The 19,809-nt window shown below is 35.0% G+C and overlaps 1 protein-coding gene across 15 annotated transcripts in view; it reads left to right on the top strand.

Annotated features, from left to right (window-relative positions):
* Positions 1–19,809, top strand: part of ZMYND11 (zinc finger MYND-type containing 11) — a 138,389-nt gene that overhangs the window by 82,205 nt on the left and 36,375 nt on the right. For 8 of the 15 annotated variants that reach the window (XM_060156596.1, XM_060156617.1, XM_060156652.1 and 5 more), the window contains exons 3-5: positions 305–464; positions 7,417–7,461; positions 10,139–10,300. In XM_060156596.1, coding sequence (XP_060012579.1) covers positions 305–464; positions 7,417–7,461; positions 10,139–10,300 — 367 coding nt within the window. Of the gene's footprint in view, positions 1–304; positions 465–7,416; positions 7,462–9,633; positions 9,680–10,138; positions 10,301–19,809 lie in introns of those variants that run through there. The other 7 variants (XM_060156670.1, XM_060156643.1, XM_060156693.1 and 4 more) reach the window with 4 other exon arrangements.

The following is a 19,809-nucleotide window of genomic DNA, read 5'->3' as shown; positions in this document are numbered from 1 at the left end:
GTGGCAATTGCTACAGAGGCTAGAACTAAATGGGATGTTTGACTAAAATCTGTTAAATGATTTATATATGCTAGTTTGGGACTATTTTGAAGAAATATTCCTCTAAATATACAAAGTAGACTTAAGGTTTAAAATATCGTGATAATTGAAAGAGTTAAGTATTGAGGACTGGCTTTTCTCTCTTTCTGCAGGGCTCTGATAAGTATGTCACAATAAAAGAGAAATCACCTCTATTTTCTTATTTTTATTCATTTTTATTTTTTAGTACTAAGGGATTTTAAATTTGTTTTTCCTCTGTATTCAGGTACATGTCTCGAGTCCACGGTATGCATCCAAAAGAGACCACTCGTCAGCTGAGCTTGGCTGTGAAAGATGGTCTTATTGTGGAAACGCTAACAGTGGGCTGCAAAGGTTCAAAAGCTGGTATCGAACAGGAAGGATATTGGTTGCCAGGCGATGAGATTGTAAGTTTTTTTTATTTTATAAATCTGGAACGTTATTTAAATATAACCCATAGAAATTTATTTTCAGAAGTTTAGTAATATTCACTTCCACAGTTTTTATTAACATTAAGGACTACATTGGTAGGATGGATACTTTCCTTCCTGATTCTTTAGGAGAAAACTTGGAGCCTGCTTTTTCTGTCTAGATTACCTTGAATCTGAAAAATAAAACAAAGGAAAGCCCTTTTAATGTACGCACAATTTAATGGTACTCCTAAGCGTTTTCTTCAGTAAATATTAGTAAAAAATGTTTCGATGAGGATAATGTTGATGCCATCTAGACAGATTTGAAAGGGATATATACTTTTTTGCTTAGGGGCACATATAGAAGTATATTTTTTTAATGTAAAGCTTGGTTTCATGTGTACTGTTTCTGTCTTCCTACCTTATTTGCTTTTGATTTTTCTAATACCTTCATGAAAAGTCTATTTTTGGAAAGCTTTCAAATATAATAAACATTAATTTTTTAGTTCTGAAAGGAATAGATTTAGTAATTAGATATATTGAGAGTGTTTTATCATGAATTCTCTAAAACCTAAAATTATAAAAATGACACAAAATCTTAAAATTGGTTATTTGTGGAAACATTTCCCCCAAACATTGTCTTTCCCTTTCTGGCTCTAGGCAATTGAGCCAACACACAAACACCCACCTGTTAGGTCTGAGAGCAATAAACTAAGAACACTGTTTTCTGTGGGGAGCTGGTCCACAGAGGCAGCTATCAGTTATATACTTAGAGAAGCTGTTAGTTTTTTACACTGTTTTTGTTAATTTAATATGTGCCTTGAAAGTTTCTGGAAAAAAAATTCACGTTTTCCACAAACAGAAAACATGGAAGAAAAAAATGTTTAATTTCATTGGTATCATTTGATTTGTGCACTAGAAGTATTCTTGAAAACTTAGGTGAAAATGTTTATAGGAGTATAATTCTTCTGTAAGCTAATTCTTCTTTAGCTTACAGAAAAGTAAAGCTTTTTGCCAATAAAGAAACTTTGGGTGCCAGGCCATAATAATAATAATAATGTCAAGTGACATAAATCTGTCTACAGCAGACATTTAAAGGAGGGCCATGATTAGCTGATACCTTATTATACACTCAAAATAATCTAGATAATATAAAATTTCTAGTCCCAAAACACTTAGCCATGTACAGATTTAGTACAGAAGGGTATATTGATACTGGGTTGGCCAAAAAGTTTATTTAGATGTTTCTATAACATGTTACAGAAAAAAGCGAACGAACTTTTTGGCCAACCCAATAATTTCTGAGATGTATATAGTAACTAACCAATAGTAAATGCAACTTAATCCACAGGACTTTGGTTTGTGGATCATGTGTACATTTATTCATAAAAGTGATTTTATTTCTCCTTTTTAGTTTTGTCCTTTTCCATCTGCTTTTTTTCCCCTTCAAGTTGAGGCTTTTTTGTTCAGTTTAATTCAACAAGCAGTTAATGAGTTGTATGTTCACGACTACATTAGGTTCTGTATTCTACTTTTATTTTTGCATGTTCTTACTGCATATATTTTTATAGCATCCTTTTTCTTTTTTCTAGATGAAATCTTACATGTAAATCAAACAGTGTATACAGATTTTATTAATTCTGGTTGGTTCTTATTCACAAGCATTTTTATACCAAGTATGTGTATATGATTTAACTACAAGTATATCAAAATTATACCTAGTTTATGAAATATGCAACTATTAAAAATACATAGGCAATGTAGTGTAGTTGAAAGAGCTAAGGTCACCTATGTTACAATTGATGAGAGTTTCAATCCCATCTCAAGTATTTTTTTAGTTGTATGACCTTGAGGAAATTTCTTAACCTCTGATCCTCATTCCTCAGCTGTAACAGGGACACATTAATACAGCTTTCATTTGATTGTTTTGAGGATTAAATGAGATTATTTGTAGAAAGCATATAACTATGTACTCAAAGCAAGTTTTTGACTAGTGAATAAGTATGTTTAAAACAAGAAGTGCCTATATATAGAGTAGCAAAAGCACACAAATTTCTTACTGAACAGCAAGCAAAAATTCCCATCACGTTTTTTTTTACTTTTAACCTGTAACCTCAAACACAAGATTTGTTAAGAGATTTTCCCATAAGATGATGGATCTATATTTAAGGCGCAGATATAAAATGATGAAACTAATTATATGTGTATCTCATGGCTATGGCTGGTGGACCACCTGCCGACCCTGGGGCTGTCTGTGTGCTATAGTTTTCATGCCCTAAGAATACTCTAGAAGGACACGTGACTGACATGGGTCACACTTGGCACAGCACAGTCATCTTACAATGGCCAGCTCTGTGTGTTTGTAGGGACTGTGTGGCCTGTGCATGCAGGCTGCTGTGTATCGGGGCCGGTTTTGAACCGCACAGCTTAGGAAGTGCCATCTACTTCTCAGACATCAGGTACTTGCATGTTTATTCAGCAGATCTCTAGCAGATGGCAGTAAAGCGTCCTGTTCTAACAAAATCAGTCTTAGGGAAGGGTCAACTTTCTAATTGGCACAAAGGTACTTTGTGGGCTAGTGACAGCCCTGCATGCTGGCATTTCAGTCTGGGACTCTCCTTTATAGTTTCTCCACTTTGTATATGATATGATTCCTCTAAAAGCTTGAGTTTTTAGATTGAAAGGTGTACGTTATTATTTTTGTTGACTTCCTACTCATTATCAAGAGAAGAAAAAGTCAAGTAGGTATATATGGCCTTGGGAAGGAAAGGGATAGGAGTTTTTGGCTATTCATTTTTAAACCTTTATTCAAAGTTACAAAGATTCTTTACTCAGCAAGTCATTTGAAAAATGGTAGTAAAGCTCTTCTTCTTTTCCTTCTATAGCCTCTAAAAATAGTAGCTATAGCTCAGAGGTGGGGGAAAAGTTGATTCCTCTTGATAAGTCCCACAAGTTATATCCCTCGAGATACCTTGTATTAGCAAAGAGGCTGGAATCCTCTTGTATTCACGGCCATGATTATGTTGAGAAAGAGAAGGTAGGCAAGAGTGTCATTTCTTTAGGCCACTCAACTATCATTGAGCAAAGAGTCTGTTGTGTCATGTTTTTATTCCGCCTTGCTACCTTTTTTTGAATGCTTATTTTTAAAAACTTGATGCAATTGAAAAATACGCATATCTTGAACAATATTTTTATTAAACCCAGCTCTCATGTAATAAAAGCCTAACTCTAAGACTATTTCAGGATATAATTATATATAACCGTTTAAGAGGAAGCCTGTGTAAGTCAAAGAGTAGCCTCCATTGTACTGAGACTCTTTCTGCTAGGAATGGAATGATTTTTAGACATTTTGAGATGCTGATATTAACCACCATTTGTATCTCTATTGAAGTGATAATTTATTTGGAGAAACTATGATAAAATTCAGCAATAGACAAGCATCTTCACGGTGATATTTTAAATATGTCCATTTGAGATAGTAGAATGAAAAACATAATTATTAAAAATGAGGCCTCTCTCAATTTTAAATGGTTAGCTTAAATATTAGCAGAATTAAACAAGTAAAAGTATATGTACCAACCAATTTTTAAAACGACAAGCTTGCTGAACCTGGGCAACACTTGTAAGTTTTCTATGGTAGTCCTTAATTTCCAGATTTCTGTCATTAAGATTCACTCATGATCTGAATAATTCTTTTAGAGATCGTTTTTAAAGCTTTTGAAATTATATTAGTAAAAGGCCACTAGACCTGGGCACAGTGTGAAACTGTTGTGTTATATCAAGGCTTGTTTCTTTTGATTTTTCAATTTTTAAAGAAAGACTACATGTTTCCATAGATTGCTTCATCATCTGCTTGCTCTAAACTAATGTACATGGATGGTTACATTCAATCCATATTCGATCAAGATATTTCACATCCTCTATTCTAACAACTTGAGAAATATATTTCTTGGGCAGAATTTTACCATTGCTCAGCTGAGTTGAGTTTGGTATTTAGCTCCCTTTGTAATAAATACAAGTTAATTTCTTATGAGTTAAACTCTTAACCCACTAAAGATAGAAAGGTCTTATAAAAATATTTAATGTAATACAGGCATACCTCGTTTTATTGTGATTTGGCTTATTGTGCTTTTTTTTACAAATTGAAGGTTTGTGGCAACCCTGCGTTGTCAGGTGATGGTTAGCATTTTTAGCAATAAAGTATTTTTAAATTAATGTCTGTACATTTTTTTAGACATAATGTTATTGCACACTTAATAGACTGCAGTATAGTGTAAACACAACTTTTATGTCACTGAGAAACCAAAAAAATTCGTGTGACTCACCTTCTTGCAATAACAGCTTTATTGCGGTGGTCTGGAACTGAACCCGCAGTATGCCCGAGGTGTGCCTGTGTAAGTACAGTAGGGCCGGTGACCTTGATTTATGGATCATTTGCAGATAAAACATATCAAACGTGTGTTTTAATATTGAGGCAGTTGATATTATTTATTTGGTGACTCCCAACTTGATTCATGGTCCCTGGCACAAAGCTATGACTCTCCCTATAATTTGACAGATACTTTTTATCTGACATTAAATAATTTGGTCACCAGTGTAGAGGATAACTTAGAAGTGTAAAAAGGTGATGTTTGCTATGAGACTACTTCTCTCTTTACTTACCTGCCAGATCTGGACTCAGGGTCTCATTTCTTCTTGCGTGGTTAATGCCAGTCCAAAAATAAAGTATCAGCTTAGGAACCACAGCTTAAATTTTCAGTTAAAGTCCTTCCACCAGGTTCGAGAGCAACTGCAGACATGAGCTCAGGTCTTGGCTGGTCAGCCCTGCTTCAGCTTCAGTACTTTTTACATAATCCAGTTTGTTCTGCTGATAAGCAGGACCTCATGCTAGTTTTTATGTAGGTCTTTAGTTAAGGTTTGATACCTTTTAAGAAGCATCATTAATGAGAATACAAATTTTATGGTTTCTTGAAGAGATTAACATGTTATGTTGGGGATAAGTGGATTTAGTTTTAGTTTACAGAGGGACAAGATAGGCACTTCTTTCCATCTTCATCTGCTTCTCCTGATTCAAAAGGACCAGTCTAAAAGAAACTAAGGTTTATATACCTCTTAAAACTTGGCTAAAAGCTCACATCTTTTGTATAAGAGGTAGGATTGGATTTATGTCTTATTCTTCAGAAATCACACCATTAAACAGCCCTGTCCAGAAGTGTTCTCTTGCTTTGTTCTTGGAAAAATATTGAGAGGCCTGCAAACAGCTTGACTTTCCTAGCCCACTTCATAAATATAGCTCAGTGAAGTAAGATTTTTTTTAAAAGTTTATATCTTTGCATTTTTCTTGTTATAATTATAGTTGTCATAAATTAATCAGTCATATGTTTTAAATACCCTAAGTCCAAAACTTCATATCCCTTGGATTCTGTTAATTTTTTAATGTGAAATATATTTTATTATATTTATGTTAATTATGTGCAGAACTACACATTTCTTCCAAAGGTCGTTACCTGCATCAGATACAAAAATATAAACAATTGTTTATTTACTAAGTAAAGTATTAAGTAGTAAGTGAAGTATTGGTGATTATTAATTAGAAAACAGTTATACTATGGTTCTATGTGCAAAACTGTAATGTACTTAGACGTTATTCTTGCTTTGGTGAAGAATTTCCATTTTATTCAATAGAATATTTTGGGTCACGCTATCCTGTTATACTCTTTTCACCTGTGTGTGTGTGTATGAGAGTTCTGTCTTTTTTTGCCCTCTTTCTAAATTTTATTTCACTAAGCAATGTTTTAATATTTTAATTAAAAAATAATATTTAAAATTACTGCAAATATTTAACCATAAAATTCTTACCTCTCAATGATGAACTGAATTTATTAACAGAATTAAACTAAACCTAGAATTGTATAGAATTAATTAATTTTACATTGTATCTTTGTTAAAATACCGCATGAAACACATATTTGATGATGTAAGATTTATCTGCTCATTATGTAGGAATAGGGAATTAATTTAAAAGCTGAACTCTCTTTTGAATATGAGGGTAGATAGTTTGGGAGACCCTGTCCAGACACAGTTCTCCCACTGAGCCCTCTTGCTTCAGCGTCTTCTCTAACGCCAAGTTAACAGTGTTTTTGCTCCATCTTGCTTACAGAGTCAGCTGTCTTAATGAACTTAAGGTCCTGAAGAAGAAATTCACGTGTATAATTGAAAGTGTCACATCATTTTGTGACTTGTCAATTCCTGTTCTGTGCTCTATAGCAAATAGATCATCTTAATAACACCAGCTAACAGTTTAACGAGCATTGTAACTCGTTTGATTCTTACAAAAACCCTATAAGCTGGGATTTGAGCCGGTCTGGCTCCAGAGTCTTAACCGAATGCTATAAATGGTGACAGAGACGTAGATCAGCAGGCTGCCTCTTGGTGGTGGAATGTTTTCTACTAGGTTCTGAAGACAGCCTGTATAAACTTCACACTGTGGTGAATTATCAAGTTTACCACATTTACATTCATCACTCCTGATTTTTTAAAAAAAGTCCAGCTTGAACCAGTTTCGGATCAATAAGACATACATTCATGATCTTGTGCAAATTTATAATGACGCTGAATTTGTTAGTAAAATGTTTTTCTAACATCTTTATAGGTTTCATGGCACATGAATTCCTATAGATTTTCTCTATGTCCATTTTGTAGCTTTTGTGGTAGTGTAAAAGTTTCCTCTTAAACTAGTGATGATTCTTGAGTTTGCATGCTACTGTCTTTTCATTAATGATTAGCACATTGATAGATTATCAGTTGATATCATCTGCAAAATAATATGTCGTAAAGCAAATAATAAACAGTTTGACCATGTACAAAATCCCTTTAGCTCTGTGTATTGCCTGATATTGAGCAAAGTTATAGTAGAGAGACCAAGATTATTTTGTTTTTATTTTGAAAGGCCTACAGTATGCAGCCTTTCTCCAGGACAGCAACCCCAAACAAGGTGAACTAATTTTGCACTATGTTATTTTACTTTAATTCTGCTTTTTTAAAAATTAAATTTCTCTTTCTTTAGGCTAGCTTAGTTAACTCTTGCTAGAATTGTTCATTAAAACCATACTATCTTTACATTGCTTCTAGTTTTGGATTTTGTGCTCATAGGTTTGCTTTTTAAAAACTTTCTTGTATTGAAGTGGCATTTCACATATTATGATGTTGATCAGACTGAATGTAGAGTAGTTGCTGATTTCTGGTGAAATCCAGTGAAAATGCAAGCTTAGCTTTTTGGCATACATTATTGAGTATTAGTCAAAAGCACTGTATAAATGAATTCTGTTTACTAAAAGACAAAGCGTAGGCAACTCTACCTATAATAAACATGCTTATATCGTTTATACCTCAGAAAAATGTTTCCTGGATTCAGAATGTAGTAACTTTTGAACTTGACTTTTGCATGTTTTGTATATTCTAAACAGCTATTGCAGTGATTAGAAGAATGAACAGCACATACATTCCCAGCTCATACTTTCTTTTATATCAGATAAGAGTTAGTTGTATGCCATTATATAAACATATATCCAAATGTTTCTCTACTTTTACTTCATTTGAATTACACTTTCATTTCTATAATTTTTATGAAAAACTAGGTCTAGAATTAAACACCCCATTGAAGAAAGATCCGTTTTCATCCTCGTTTCATAGGTGGATGGGAGAAGGTAGGGATAGACGAAGGTAGGAGGTGATATGGGGAGGCTGGAGCTATGGACCAAACTTGTGTTCTCTTGCTTCCTTTTCTTAGTTAACCTAGTAACTATCATTTTGAGAATCACAGGAAGATGAATTAATGTAAAAAAATTCAAATGATGAAGAATGGCAGTTTCTTTTGTTAATAATGAGTATATATAAGCCACGAAAATCCTTTAAGATGTTTCTGAACAGATACGAGGAAAATATTTTGAAATCCTTTGTTTTAAACTTGGGAAGAGTTAATTAAAAAAAAATCTTATCTCCATTGAAACCTAGATCATCAATGATTTTTTGATACAGACATTGAAAGAGCTAAAATGCAGCTTACTTATGAGCTCTGTGAAAGGGGTACACCAATGATTGTTATTTTAGTACAGCCAGGCACCACAACTTACTGTGTCTCTGTGGCATCACTGTGTCAAACTTTTTGGGGGAGATTTTTTCCTACCATGCACAGATTAGGGTTTTCTGTCAAATCAGTATCTTACGATTTTTTAAGCAGTCTGACTGAAATTATTCCTCCATAGTAAATCTCCAGAGTTTATACATCTGCAGCAAATAACTAAAAATGGTCATGCTTTTTTCTTTATTACTTTGGTTGATAAAGACCGCCAATTTCTTACTAAAAAGCAAACCAAAAAGTTTACATTTTTGTAGAACTTACTAATGTACTTTAGCCATGACTCTGAATGTAGATTGGAAGGTGTGAATTTCAGAACAGTAGCAACTCCCTTCACTTTTGAAGGAGAGAGACGTAGCCTTCTCATATGGTCAAGCAGTAATACATTTGAACCTTAGGTGCCAGTGAGTCAGTGCTTACTAGACAAGTGCTCTATCGAAGCCAATTTATTGGGGGAGTTATTGATGTAAGAGGGAATGAAAAAGCTGCTCTCTCCCAGAAGCAGAGTAGACAGTGATTTATAAAAAGAAAAATGATGGCAGAATCCAAGTTTGAAATTTCAAGATCCCCATTGGGAAGTGGCCTTGATAACACTAAATGTGGGTTTAACCCTTATTCATGTAACTACCACATCTACAAAAGAAGGTTGAGAATTAATCCATCACTCTTAACAGGGGTATTTTTTGATAAAAGCTAAGAGTGATATTTATGAAGAATGAATTCCAAATTAAGGGAGCTTACACTATTCTCCTGTTTGTGTTTAAATGGTACTGGCTGTACAAAAAAAAAGAGTGTAACAAAAAAGAAAATGTTGAAGAAACCTGTATACCTGCAGTTATGGTCTTTTATTTCCAGGAATAGTCCCAATAAGAAAATAAGCCTGCTTCCTTTTTTGTTTTTTTTTTGTGGTAATGTCCTTTGGAGAATGTGATTAAACCTTTAGTTTCACATTTTCAATTTATTTTTCCAAATTCAACAGACCCTGAAAATTTGACAACCTATCAGAACATGGACATTCTGATTAATGGTTATTTTCAATAAAGCATCCAATACCATGGATGAGAAGATAAGAATAGTGAGCATCACCATTTATTACTATTCTCTCTGTTCCCAAAGTATGCTAAGTACTTAGTATATTTTTAAAAAATCAGAACAAAACAGAGGTTTGTTTATTTGAAATACTAAGTTATAGATCTTGCTTTGGGGTATTCCATTTACTGAAGAAATTATCCCATAGACTATATAAAAACGAAAGATAATGTTAGAACTGGGATTGGCTTTGGACTTATTTCATTTTGGACTGGTTTTGTTATCAGATCACCTTAAGATATTTCTGAATATTAATATGTTTAGGAGAGAATTAAAAATTTAAAGAAGCGAATTTCTAGGTATTTTTTCCCTCTTGTTTTAACACAGTAAATGTCTAAAATTGTTTATAATGCCTAACTTCTGATGGACTTTAGTTTCAATTTTGTTCTTAGTCATTGCAGATATTGACAAAATGTCATACGAAACTATTTTGTATTTTTTGTAGGACTGGGAAACAGAAAATCATGACTGGTATTGTTTTGAATGCCATTTGCCTGGAGAGGTGTTGATATGTGACCTGTGTTTTCGTGTGTATCATTCCAAGTGTTTGTCTGATGAGTACAGGCTTAGAGACAGCAGTAGTCACTGGCAGTGCCCAGTTTGCAGGGTGAGTACCTATGAGCTTTAATGTGCTGGTCAGAGGGGTGGAATTCATTAATAATAGCTGCACCAAGATATCCCAGGTGGTCTTGCCAGGTTAATGGATAAAGTACTGGAGGGTGGGGGTTATCTACTGCAATGTTGGTTAATGAACATAGAACAATCATAAATGAATATCACAGGACACATATTCAGGGTATGGATTTTAGAAAGTTTCAATCATGTAAAAATATACTCTTTTCTCTTACTTTACAATTCCCTCTGGATTGTGTGACTCTTTAATGGATAGCCTTTAGGAATCAAGAACCACTCTCCCATCCCAAGGTCTGTTCAGTCAGTCCTCTCTGCTTCTCAGAAAACACAGGGAGCAAAAGGCACATTGTTGGAAACGTTCTGTATCTACTTCCCATTTTATATCCATGTAATGTGGCCTTTATTTTTTGTCATATCATGGGTTAGTTTATTTCTTTTATTTGGAGGGTGGAGGGATGGAACAGTTGTATATAAAGAATTCTACAAAATGAAATAGTCTGGTAGGTAAAATAGGTACTTCCCACAATTATTTTCATTCATATTATTTCCCCATTGAAAAGTATACATGGCTGTGCTTGTTGGTTGCAGATGTGGTATGTGTGTATATGAGTGATGTGAGATGCCTAAACACTACATTATGTATGGCATTGATGGTGATCAGTAAAGAATTATTTGATTGGAACTTCTATTGTTTTGTACTTACAATTGTTAAGATACTTACTTGGAACCATGCAAATTGCCCAGATTACTCATGAGTCCTGTTGGTGAATATGTTTTATAATACTCATTTATTCGTCCAAAAAAAGTTTTGTCTTTATCTCCTCTTTGGTATCAGCTAAAAATTTCCTGGCTCATTTGCCAGCACGACGAGCAAAGTACAGTGTTCATTCTAGTCTTCCCTTAGTGTCTGTGGCTTTGTATTACCTTGGTATGTTTCTTAACAGCACTGCTGTACATGTTCAGTAGGCAGAAAAAAAAAAAAGACCATAGGGATTGCATTTTAAAAAATGTGTAATGATGACTTGTAATCAAATGCCTAAATGCTAGGTAAGTCGTGATAAATCCCTAGGTCTGAATAAATCAGTGTCAGGCCTCAAGGTATAGACCTCCTCTTTGAGGTCTGCAAGAATTATAATGGCTACAAGAAATCAGTGTTATTGGTCGTGTGGGAACTGCATTAATACTCATAATTTACTCTCATGGATTTGTGTTTTACCAGTAAATATATCCTGGTTTTTGGTAACAATTTACACTAGAGGAAGTAAAGAATTAATGAGATCTGAAGAACAAAAGCATTAATGTAGTGAAAATATAAAAGAGGTGTGGTCACTGATCAAATAATAGGGACTCAGGGACTTAGGAAATACAATTCTGGACACACCTGTGTCTTTATAGCCATAGCTTTTTAATATCTAATATTTAGTTCATATTCTCATAGTAAAGAATTTAAACAAAAACACTGGGATTTTTGAGGTTGGGTTAAACGTGATGGTAGATGTTTTATATTCCTTACATGAAGAATGAAAGCTGAACATTTATACCTTTGAAGAAAATGTGTAATACTTTCTCCATCAGAATTCTCTATCAAGTAGTCAGATTCCATTTTCTAAATGTGTTTGCTCTACTCTTTACTGATAAGATGAAAAATTTTAAATTTCAGTGAGTTGCTGGCTCACACAGAAAAGTGATAGCCAAAGTAGAACTTAGCCAATCCCATCCTGCCTTTCTCTTCTTTCCTTTGGTTTTCTTTTTGTCTTTGTCAGGCTAGATATTTTCACATTGTGATATAATTATGCTTACTGAAATGATGCTGTGAGTCAATAAAAAATTGTGATTCACATATTCCTTTCATAGACTGTGAGCTACTCTTTCGTTAGACTCAAAAAGCCTGTGTCTGGGTTGGGGATGGTGAGTTTTAGCTTGAGCTTTAAAAATTCCAAAGAGATAGTTATTTCTATGTTAGATCTGTTCTATTTTTTAAATTGTTATGTTCAAGAAAAGGATAAGTGCTAACGGTTTCTTTCCTGAGAAAAGGGATAATAATAACCTTGAGATTCTAAGAGAATTTTAAATATCTTTTTTGGTTGGTTTTGGGTTAATTTATTTTTTTAAATGATGTGTCAAGACTTCCAGTAAAGCTGTTTTTAATAATCTAACGTGAGAGTGACTGACCAGATTTAAATATTCTTGGATTAAGAGAACTAAGTCTATAGACCGAAACTTAAAAATTATGGTTCCAAGTCAGCATAATGACTTCTCTACTTTTCTTTGAAATTAATGTTTGGAAAGAATATATATTAATTAGATTTACTAATGAGGAATTTTGAAGATAAGATGCGAGGGCCAAATTTCAGTACAGGATAGAAGCCAATCACTGCTATATAAAATTGAAGATGAAAACATTTTTAATACTTAATAGTGGTCAGAAGACTTGTTTTTATATAACCTCTGTCCCTTACAGCATTGAATAGGTTACCTCTCACCCAGCTGTGAGCTGTTACCAGATTCACTTCAGCTCAAGTAACTTTATATCATATATCTGATGAATTCCAAAATATCTTAAGGCAATGATGGGAATTTTTCTCAATTTAGAATAGTTTTTTCAGTTTTCATAATAAATCTCAAGAATCTCAGAACCCTGAAGATATTTCTTTGGAATGTATGCCTTTCTAAACAATAATTAAACTATTGTTTTACAAGTACAGTAGATTGTTATTGAAATAGAGCCTATGAATATCAGATTAGCATTTTGCTTTGAAAAAAGTTCAAGTAATGTCCTGTTTCACACTCCTGTTACTGAGAACTCCTATTAATTGAAAATAAAAAAGAATTTTAAATTACTTTTTTAAAAGTTTACTGTAAAAAAAAATTCAAATAATTTAGAGGAGGATAAAGCAAAAAAATAAAATTCCCAGAAATGCAACTGCATCATAGGTGAATGTGCTCACAGACCTCTCTGTGCGCACATGCACATCCATTTGTATCCATCTGTGTAACTGGATGGATTGATGGCTTACATACACTGCTGGATCATAGCCAGTTTGCTTCCTCAACAGTGTCCCAGACATCTTTTTTCTACAGTGTGAAAGGGCTTCCCTGATGCACATTTATGTTGTTTCCATGTGCTGTCTGACAAGCAACACTGCACTGAAACTCACCTGTCAGGGTGGGCGGGGGATGGGACACCAGTACCACCGTGTTTGGGATCGTGCCCCCCTTACACCTGGAAGAGCAGTCTGCTCATAATAATTTATTTCTGTATGAAACTGAAGTTTATATTTTGTTATATTTAGATATATTTGAGTTTTATATTCCTGAAATAGCCATGAATTTTCCAGAAAAAAGAGAAAACCATAACTTTTAAGTGAAAATTGCTTTAGAGATTTTATTTGCCTAAAGGATATATCTTCTAAACAAAATGTAGTCAATTATATTTTTAAAAAAGAGAATTAATTTACATATGTCTACCTAATTCTGTTTGATTGCCTTCACAGGATAAATTCATTGAAGTGGAATTCTTAAAGGATAGGCACATTTCAGTTTGTGATTAAAAGAATCACCAAGTTGTCCTTCAGAAGATTATACCCATTTATACCAACATTGAAAGTATTCTCCAACTTTTTGTTACCAATTTGATAGGCTCCAAATGGATATCTCATTTTAATATTCCTTCATTTTCATTTATATGGTTTGCAGGTTACAGTCATTTTTTCCTTGATGCCATAATTGCAGAAGGCAGGCCTGTGTGTGTGCGCACAAGACTGTGTGTGTGTGCGTGTGTGCCTGTGAGCATACGTGTATGCAATGTATGTCTGTGTGTGAATGTGTATGTGTGTATGCATGTCAGAGTTGTGTGTATGCATTTGTGTGTCGTGTGTGTGCAGCTATGCATGTACATGTATGTGTGTGTGCGTGCATGCACGCACTGCACACTTGCTGGCCTCCAACCCTGCTGGTAAACATCATGGTACTGTTTGAATGATATCTACTCGGGTTTTTTAATACATGGGCAAGGTGACATCTTACAGGAAACCCTAAGACCACCCCGCAGGTTGGTGCCATGTTGCCTTTTAGATCATAGCTATCTGGTAGATCTTTCTATGGGCATGGAAGTGTTCTCTCTGTGCTGTCTGGTAGGAGCCACTGGGCATGTGTCTGTTGAGTACTTGAATGTGGCTTGGAGACCCAGGAACTGGATTTCAGTTTGGCACATGTGGCTTATGGCTACTTACTGTATTAGTGCAGTGTTATAACTGCATATCTAAATGCCTGTAGTACTCCAAAAGAAACATTTTGGTATAAAATGTCAGCCTCATGAGTGGCCTGGCATTTGTTCTCCCCATCAAGCCATAGTTACGACTTGGAAGAATTCTAAAGGAAGGTTATAAACCAGCTTGCGCCCTGCCGCCCCTCCTCTGCACAGCAGATTGTACAGCAAGCACTGCATTGTGGCTGTGTAAGTTACAGTGTGGTGTAATGTAATGTATAGTGCACAGATCAATGGCTACAATATTTGATAGTGCTGTGTTTGCTATTAAGCTGGTACTTCCCAAAAATCAGATCAACTGCAGGGGAAACTGTATAGCAAAACAAAATAGTTGGCACTTTCCAGGCTAACAATTCTGAGACAACAGTATTTTGAAAGGTCCCTATTTCCTCCATCCTCTTTTAATACGTTCATGTTCCTTACATAAATGAATTTTGTTTTTATAACTTTAAGGAGTTGTAGATTCATGTTACTGCTTTCAAATTCAGATAAATGAAAATTTTATGTTAGGACTAAAATCTGTCATTAGGGAGCAGAATGGAGGGCTCTGAACTGTGCTCCCATGGAAAGTACTAGAATGGGAAGTCTGCAGTGACCTCCTTGCCTCCTTTTCCATATTTGGTCCACTGTGCTGCTCCAGTGAAATCCATCCAAAGATTTTTTTTTTTTTATTGAGGTATAGTTGACATACATATTATGTGTTTCAGGTGTACAACATAGTGATTCACAATTTTTAGAAGTTATATTCCATTTAGTTATTATAAATATTGGCTATATTTCCTGTGTTGTACTAAATATCCTTGTAGCTTATTTATTTTATGCATTGTAGTTTGTACCTCTTATTCCCTTACCCATATCTTAGGCTTTTATAATTGTCTTATAATATAAAAATGTTGTATTACTATTTATATCCTTAACATCTTTGATTCACTTTACATCCCATTTATGATGCACTTGTCGTGACTTACATATGAAGGGATCAACTTAAGTCACAAAAGAAAAAATACCATTCAAAGTATTGGATAGGGGATATATTATTCCAGTATGTCTTTAAAACTATAAAATACTCATCTGCCCACAAATGTTTCATATGGTATTTTTCTCTGTTTAAGGGTCACAAACTTTAAAATTTGTGTTAATGTACAAATGTATGGTGAATCAACTTAGCCTACTAATAAAATACAGAAACACAAGAAAATGTAGATACGAAAATGAAGAAGAATTTATATGGGAGAATTTTACTTATTTAAGAATACTTTGGTTCTACATCTAATCCGCAAAGATCTCCCAAATTTGTAGTGCCTGAGTCTCTGATGCTTGACTAGTAGGCCATCTAAGGAGATCCGAGGAAGGGAGCTACACTAGTAAGAATTATTCCTAAAATCTCCCTACTACTGCAGCTTCTCCTTAAAATATTTAGAATGAAGATGTCTATTTTACAGGCAACTTAATAGATATATACAGAAAGAAGTCTATAGAAAGCATTTAAAATTAACTTTTAGATTGGATGTTAATCCCCAGGTACTATATATTTTTTTCACATGGGGTAGAGTATACTCGGTAGACAGCTACTGAAAACAAGGGAATTTAACTGTTTACTAAAACTAAACCAAGACTGAGTTGCTATTTAGGAGGTCACCATGGGTACATACTGACTTGTCACTGTTAACTTAGTTCTGGGTAAGTTATATTTGAGTCATTTGTACTGTGACTCCTGATGAAAGCTATTTCTTGAAACTGGAGATAGAAATTTACTTCTGAATTCATTTTTCATTCTTTTGGGTATGTAGGCAGTATAGTTTTTTTAAATCTCAAAATTAAGGAGAATTCTCATTTAATGTTCAGAGTGAAACAGGACAAAATGTGAAACGAAAATATTTTGAACGTATATTCTTTACTCTATGTATCTACTGTGAAACTGTATTCTTGCTTTCTGATTAGTCTTCCTTTTTTAATGTGGGAAGTTTATTAATATTTTCACCCTGAAAGTAAGTACTTTTACCTTCAAGATACATATTATCAATTCTGGAGTAGAGATTTGATTTTTAAATAAAATAGAAGAAGCGTTTTTTAAAAATGTAGACAATCATAGTATTAAAAGCTACGAATGAACATTAATCAAATTTTTTTTACAATTTTTAAAGACAATGGGGTCTTATTTTTATACTCACAAAAGTAGAAAATTAATTTTTAAGAAGATCTTTGTCTGAACCAATTACTTTGTAAGGCAGTTTTGGTATTCATTCCTGGCTTTACTAGAGGAAAAAGTAATGGGAACATTGATAAAGGATTTTTTTTTTGCGGTACGTGGGCCTCTCACTGTTGTGGTCTCTCCCGTTGCGGAGCACAGGCTCCGGACGTGCAGGCTCAGCGGCCATGGCTCACGGGCCCAGCCGCTCCGCAGCATGTGGGATCTTCCCGGACCAGGGCACGAACCCATGTCCCCTGCATCGGCAGGCGGACTCTGAACCACTGCGCCACCAGAGAAGCCCTGATAAAGGATTTTTAAAATTGGATCTAGGATATAAAATTGGAAAATCTCATGTATTGTTATATAAGCTCTTTATAAAACTACCTGGAGCCAAGCAAGAAAGAAAAAATCCATACTTTCTACATTGCCTCCCCATGATGAATTTAACAAGTTACAGTCAGAAGGTGTTGGATGTGAGTGTGAAATGTTTGGGGTGTATTTTGTCCTTGAGATGTATCTTTTTAGTGGCTTTTAAAAAATGTTAATTGAGCTTTATCTTTTATTTTTAGCTATAAGGGATTAAAGAGATAATAGTTGGACTGGTTCCTACATCAAGATGGTTACAACTTAATCTAGATAAGTGTTCCCAGTATTGATGTACTGAAAATATGTACAAAGTGCACACAATTTCCTTTTATTGTCTCTGCAGTGATGAGGCCGGAGAGGAAGGGGTGGAGAGGTAGGAGTTGGGAGGTAGGGGAAGGAGTGGGGAGGTAGGTAGTGTAATGTTGGCTGGTTATCAGCCTCATTAAGCAGAGAACATATGATACTCATTCCGTGACCCCAAAACAGAGACATGTAAGTTATTTTCAGAAGAGAGAATGGAAAGGTTTACTCCATTGAAGAATCCGTCCTCCCTCTGCCTTTTGAATCTTGTTCTTTCTTTAAAGACTAGTGTTGGTAGAAGATGGAAGGAACAAGGAGACACAACCTGTGTTCTATGAACTTTTTCGAATGTCCCTTTCCTATTCTTAAATCCCTGTAATCTGCTGCAAAACAACTTAAAGTTATGTCCAAAAGTAAATTTAATTTTGAATGATAAAATTCCTGACATAACAAGAATAACATAACACCCTTCTCTCTATAGCTAGTATTATAGCAATTTCTATGTGGATGTAGTGGATATAGAAATACTCCATGTTTTCACAATACCAGTCAGTTGTGTGACTTGTGGAATTAATTTGAGACTATACTTTAATAGTTGGTAAATCACCCTGGACTGGCAGATACAAAGCTGATTATATCATCTGAACTTAGTCAAAACCTCCCAACCTCAATCAGAGAGCAAAGAGTTGACTCTGTTAAAATTAATAAATATAGATACAGCTGAAGTAGCATTCAGTGCTGTTTTGTAAATCTCCATGAAGAAGTCTGGAAACCCTGTGCATTAGTGATTCAGTAGGAGCAACTTCTCAAGTAGAGAGTGCTTGGGAGTAGAGTCATGTTTGCCAACACACTCCAAGAATCCACCTCAACATGTTCTTTGTGGTTTGAATTATCCTCCAAGTTCAACTTTTACCTATGAGTAAGAAGGCATATTTGTGACAGCCTAGGGGAGATTTTTAAACTTAAGTTTCTTTAACTTAAGTTTAAAAAAAAAAAAAACCAAAAAACTAGTGCCAGAAACTCAAGTGCAAATGATTGTTGCTGGACTGACCATGGGAGATGTAGGATGGAGCTATAGCGAGTCATGCACTCCGAATGCAGAAGTGTTTAACCAAGTTCCTACGCTGGTGCTGGCAGCAGGTGTGGTGTTCTGTTCTTCTGCTCTTGTAGAGGAGACTTAATTTCAGTGTGTCAGTACTGGGGGTGAACAAGACTGAACATTGGTATATTTTTAGAAGACTGTGCTAGAAAGTGATTGTCATTGAGGGGCTGCTGGGGTCCCAGTGGTACAGAGGAGAAATAGTAGGGCTTGGGGCCACTCCCACCAGACCAGCTCTACTGTTAAAATCTCAGATATTGGGTTTCTTATAAATTCTTTGATTCCTTTGTATTCCAGCATTACAAGTGGTTATAGAGAATATTGCAGAGCCCCTGACTTCCTTAACATAGGCAATTTATGTGCAGCTAAAATTCATTGGGATTCATTTCTATTCTGTGATTACAGATAGTTATGGAGGAGAGCTTGGAGCTTCCTGGTTCCTCTGACAATATAGGTAATTTATATGCAGACTAGTGTTTCTCCAGTAAGCCCCAGAGACCATCTGTAGCAGAATTACTGGATGTGCCTCTAGAACACATCCTTGGGGTTGGGGCTCAGGAGTCCTGCACGCTCACTGACATCCAGTGAGCCTCTGATTGTTAGAGGACATCAGCCATGTTTAGGTGTCATCTGACACTGAAATGGTACATTAACAAAATGGTTTATAGTGGCTTGAATGTGCTAACACAGCTTGGGTGTGAATAAGTATTTCACATTTTGGAAGGATCTTGTATTGTTGAGTTCAACTACATGGAATGTTTTTTTCTAGTAGGCAGTGAAGTTGGTTAGTAATGACTGCCATTAGTTCAATTCAACTAGTGTTTATTGAGTATTTACTATTTGATACTGTACGAGGCCCTGGCAAAAGAACACTGAACTAAACCATCATGGACCCTGCTGTCATAGAACTTATAGTCCAGGGGTTGGCAAACTACGACCCATGGGCCAAATCAAGCCCACCACCTGTTTTTGTACTGCTCATGAGCTGAGGGCGGGTTTTCTACTTTCAGATGGTTGAAGAAAAACAGAAATAATATTTTGTGACATGTGAAGATTATAAGAAATTAAAATTTCAGTATCTACACGTTTTATTGGAACACAGCCCTGTTCATGGAACACATGCATTATTTATAGCTGTCTTCTCACCACAATGGCAGGGCTGAGTAGTCGAGACAGCCACTAACTGAATGTCCTCAAAGCCTAAAATAGTTACCATCTGGCCCTTCACAGAAGTTTGCCTGCCTCTGGTCCAGCCTGCTG

The sequence above is a fragment of the Lagenorhynchus albirostris genome, chromosome 1 (genome assembly GCF_949774975.1).
Source record: "Lagenorhynchus albirostris chromosome 1, mLagAlb1.1, whole genome shotgun sequence".
NCBI lineage: Eukaryota > Metazoa > Chordata > Mammalia > Artiodactyla > Delphinidae > Lagenorhynchus > Lagenorhynchus albirostris.
Note: the sequence above shows the minus strand (reverse complement) of the source record. Positions and strands in the feature narration are given on the sequence as shown.